Source organism: Electrophorus electricus, chromosome 24, assembly GCF_013358815.1.
Source record: "Electrophorus electricus isolate fEleEle1 chromosome 24, fEleEle1.pri, whole genome shotgun sequence".
Taxonomy (NCBI): Eukaryota; Metazoa; Chordata; class Actinopteri; order Gymnotiformes; family Gymnotidae; genus Electrophorus; species Electrophorus electricus.
The window spans coordinates 11,924,945-11,929,944 of record NC_049558.1 but is presented as its reverse complement, the minus strand read 5'-3'; the positions used below and the strand labels follow the sequence as shown (position 1 = coordinate 11,929,944).

Here is a 5,000-nt window from a genome sequence, read left to right as displayed (position 1 = left end):
TCATGCCTCCAACCCCTGCTCACTCAAGCACAGAAATCTATTACAAGTGTGTTCAGTCTGAGGGCAGTCAGCTGCAAAACCTCCACCCTCTCCTCCACCTCCTGATTCTAGCACCACTTCTCTGCTCCGCATTCTGCATGTGTGTGTATTCCGTGTGTGTGTATTCTGCATGTGCGTGTATTCTGTGTGTGTGTATTCTGCATGTGCGTGTATTCTGTGTGTGTGTATTCTGCATGTGTGTATATTCTGTGTGTGTGTATTCTGCGAGTGTCTACCTGAGTGTGTGTGTGTGTGTGTGTGCATTCTGCGTGTGTATATTCTGCGTGTGTGTATTCTGTGTGTGTGTATTCTGCGAGTGTCTACCTGAGTGTGTGTGTGTGTGTGCATTCTGCGTGTGTGCATTCTGCGTGTGTGTATTCTGCGTGTGTGTATTCTGTGTGTGTTTGCATTCTGCGTCTCTGTGTATTTTGCGTGTATGTGTTTTCAGCATATGTATTTTGTCTGTGTGTATTCTGCTTGTGTGTGTGTGTGTATTCTGCATGTGTGTGTATTCTGCGTGTGTGTGTGTATTCCTCGCTTCCTAGAGAGAGACATGGATAATCTAAAAGGATTAATGGGATTTTCCTGAGGGAACATTTAATGTGCATATTTAACACACATCAGTCTCATCACATGGCCAACTGATAAAGTACTTTAGAATTGTGTATGCTGGTATCTGATTTGCTCACACAATGATGCGTGGTTGTGCACAAGGAAGCCATTTACCAAACACACGTGAATCCTTGTTTTGCCAAACACACATGCGTCCTTGTTTTACCAAACACACGTGAGTCCTTGTTTTACCAAACACGAGTCCTTGTTTTACCAAACACACGAGTCCTTGTTTTACCAAACACATACTCACACACACACACACACACACACACACACACACACACACACACACACACACACTCACATACTCACACATACTCACACACATACTCACACACACACACATATTCACACACACACATACTCACACTTACACACACACACACACACACACACACACTCACACACACACACACACACACACACTCTCACACACATACTCACACACACATACTCACACACACATACTCACACACACACACACACACACACATACACACTATCCATCGTTACCTTGACCCCAGCTCTGTCCCCATCATTTCCTCCATCTCTATCTCTCTCTGTCTCTGTCCTGATTTTACAAGACTCTCGTTAATCACACATGAAGTATAGTTGCGCTGCCTTTGGTGCAGCCCTTCCTCCTTCTGTTTCCGAGCCCAGCACGGACCGGGCTCGGGGCTCCTCATCACCGCGGTGGGATGTGCAGCGGTCCAGGGACGGGCACCAGCAGGAAGGATTCCTGTGATTAATCTCCCTTGGCCGCGTTAGTGCAGCGTGTCTCATCTGTGGCTCTCACAGATGAGACTCACACTTTCCATCTATCAAAGAACCGACATTTCTCAGTGCACAGTTGTGTTTTGTTGCTGACTTCAAAAAATAAGTCTGTTCTTCATTAGAGACTTAATAATAACATCCACCCTCAACATTTCTGGAACAGACACCTCAAATCATTTTGTGAAGTTCGACTGTATGTTGGAAACAGAGATTTCAGATACAATGTGTTGATGGTGGAGCATTCGTCTGGACAGCTGGACGGCAGATCTAATCTAAACAATGTAAAGAAGCAACAGAACAGCAGAAGAGACCTCCACAATCAGAAAGAGGGAGGGGTGGAGAGGCGAGACAGAATGAAGGACTAAATGAAAAGTGAGGGAGAAGTTACACCTTCGTTTTGAGAAGGCGGGAAATGATAAGAGCACGTAGATTCTAACAGCTAACAAACAGAGGGCCGTCTGCATCAGGAGAATTAGAAGCGCTAGGTTTCAGTCTGGGTTAGTAACCACGGCATTTTAAAGGACAGGAAGGAAAAGTTCTCACCTGGAACATGACGCGGTACTGCTCCTCAGGTTTCTGAACCATGCACATGTTACACCCCATCCTGACCTTTCACCGTTGACCTCACGTCGTGAAGGTCCAGGCCAAGCCCTGGCTGGTGAATGCTGCCCTGCGTGTCTCTCTCTCTTCTTCTTCTCACTCTTCTCTTCCAGACAGGTGATGAGTCTCAGATCAGACAGGTGATGAGTCTCAGGTCAGACAGGTGATCAGTCTCAGGTCAGACTCAGGAATGAGCAAATGCAAAAACAAACAAAAAACAAAAGAATCTGAAATCACAGAACACAGTGATGGTTCTCCGAGGTGTGAGAGTCTTCTCCCCCTGAAGTTCAGCTGCAGGGAAGGAGGAGCTGACGTTGGCACATGTGCTCTCGTGCACTCTCGTGCGCGCTCCCTGTCCGAGCACGGCGAGCCTGACGTAGTCCTTGGAGCTGCAGCTGCACGTTTCCACCTCTGTCCAGCATCAAGCCAATGGAATCCCGGCGTGCAGAGAAGTTGCCTTTCGGCTGTGGTCCCCTTCAGCCATGCGCCTTCCGTCTCGTGCAGAGGGAGAGAGCGAGTCTACAGAGAAGTCGGTGAGAAACTCACCCGTTTTTAAATTAGAAGTCTTTTTTCCATTTTTGGCTCCGATGTACGTCTGCCATACACTTTACTTGACGAGGCGTTTAAAAACGTGAAGAGATTGGTAATGGAGTCAAGGATATCTTACGGTATTTTTCAGGCCCCTTAAGCATGAGAACACTTCTGGAGCGCGTGTGTGCGAAGAGTTGTGTTTACTGCAGGAAGAAAGTCTGTTCTCCTCATACCACTCGAACATATCTCCGTGGAAACAGGGTCTGTGTATTAATTGGTTTTATTCTGCTTAATTTACCTCAGTGTGTGTGTGTGTGTGTGTGTGTGTGTGTGTGTGTGTGTGTGTGTGTGTGTGTGTCTTTGCGTGTTGGACTTTTGCAGCACCTTTGAAAGTTCCCATCATCTATTGTGAAGACCAAACACCTGCCCATGTTTGTTCCTGCACCTCAGGTCTTTGTGCTCATAGTTCCTCTCACGTGTGCTTAATGTCCAGCATGTGTCTCTCTCTCCACTAAGCCTCTGAGTTCTGCTGGTTCTGGGTAATGGTTGTGTAGTGTAATGGGTCTGTACTGGCTATAGGTTTACAGTGGTTCTGGGTAATGGTTGTGTAGTGTAATGGGTCTGTACTGGCTATAGGTTTACAGTGGTTCTGGGTAATGGTTGTGTAGTGTAATGGGTCTGTACTGGCTATAGGTTTACAGTGGTTCTGGGTAGGGAGGGCCTCGGGCATAGAAGATCTTCTAAGGGACTTTAATCTGACCTACAGTTGTAACCTCCCTTTACAGGGTAAGCTAGAACAGCAGTGTATGAGTACTGTGTCAGAAAAGTAAAGTCAGTCCTTGTAGTGAATATGTTCAACAGGGAAGCCCACACACATATAACTACTTTATTTATAAATAGCAGCAGGTTTCACTCTGTGTGTGAGACGCCACTGAGCAAACACACCTTTACAGAGAAGTGCGTGTTTTACAATGGTGCGTGTTTTACAGTGGTGTGTATTTTAGAGTGAAGTGTGTGTTTTATAGTAAAGTGTGTGCTTTACAGTAAAGTGTGTTTTACAGAGTAGCGTGTGCTTTACAGTAAAGTGTGTGTTTTATAGAGAAGTGTGTTTTACAGTAAAGTGTTTTACAGTAGTGTGTGTTTTATAGTAAAGTGTGTTTTACAGTGAAGTGTGTGCTATTACTGAGGCAGCCCTCTAGAGGCAGAAAGCTCCAAACTTCCATGACAGGCACCTTCCCACCAGCCAAAGAGGTTCTTTCTATTGCTACAATTGCAATTGATCAATAGCAAACTCAGATCAATAGATCAGTAACAAACTCAAGTCAATAGATCAATAACAAACTCAGTAACATTCCAATTGGCAGCCCACAACACTTTGTGATCTAAGTGGAAATATTAAATATATATTTGCCAAAAGAAAAACGTGATATAAGCTCAAATGTGTATAATTTGCTTTGTGCTTGTAGACGCTGTGTAGTCGGTATAAAAACAGAAAGTTGTGTTGTGCAGTTTACCCAGCAGATCAGTCTGCCCTGCCTCACCAACACACACTTTCTCTCTCCCTCTCTCTCCCTCCCTCTCTCTCTCTCTCCCTCTCTCTCCCTCCCTCTCTCTCTCTTTCTCTCTCTCTCTCTCTCTCCCTCCCTCTCTCTCTCTCTCTCTCCCTCTCTCTCCCTCCCTCTCTCTCTCTCTCTCTCTCTCTCTCCCTCTCCTCCCTCTCTCTCTCTCTCTCTCTCTCTCTCCCTCCCTCTCTCTCTCTCTCTCTCTCTCTCCCCCTCTCTCACACTGCTTCTGTGTAAAGTCCTGTGTTGCCTTGCTTCCTGCCGCTGCCTCTAAGTCCTGCCTGAGAGCGTTTCTGGACAGGCACTGCCCCTCGTCCAGCACCCAGGCCAGTCACGATGCCCAATCCCAGACCACCCGGGAGGGAACCCGTCAGCCTGCAGCTACTGAACCTTCTGGACTCGACCCAAACCGAGCTGTACTTCTGTCCACACACCCATGTGACAGTAACGTGCCAGACAGACACAGAGTGCTCAGATACACACACACGTGGGGGATTAGATAAACACACACATGCATGCAAGCACATATGAATGGAAATAACAGTGCGTAAGACTTTGAGATGATCAGTGTCGGTCTCTCACCTGAACTACGAGACGCAGTAATCAACCCTAGACGACACAGAGTCGAGTCACCCTGTGAGTCAACAGTCTGCTCAGACTGCAGTGCAACAGTTTTAAACCTTCCCAGAGGAAAATAATAACTAGAAGTATTCTCCTAAGAAAACTCACTGTATAGCAACAAGCAATATGGCAAGTGTTGGAGAGAAAAACAAATCCAGGAGAAAGAATTAAGAAAGAAAAAATGTCAGTCATGGAAAAGAAGGGTGTTATCCATCCATCCATCCATCCTTTTCTCTCTCTCTCTCTCTCTCTCTCTCT

General features: G+C 46.2%; 1 protein-coding gene across 1 annotated transcript in view; it reads right to left on the bottom strand.

Moving 5' to 3' along the window:
• The window catches only part of LOC113587085 (PDZ domain-containing protein 4), a 23,284-nt gene extending 20,954 nt beyond the window's left edge, over positions 1 to 2,330 (bottom strand). The window contains exon 1 of the mRNA XM_035522667.1: positions 1,972 to 2,330. Coding sequence (XP_035378560.1) covers positions 1,972 to 2,031 — 60 coding nt within the window. The 5' untranslated portion in view covers positions 2,032 to 2,330. The remainder of the gene's footprint in view (positions 1 to 1,971) is intronic.
• Between the last annotated feature and the right edge of the window lie 2,670 nt (positions 2,331 to 5,000).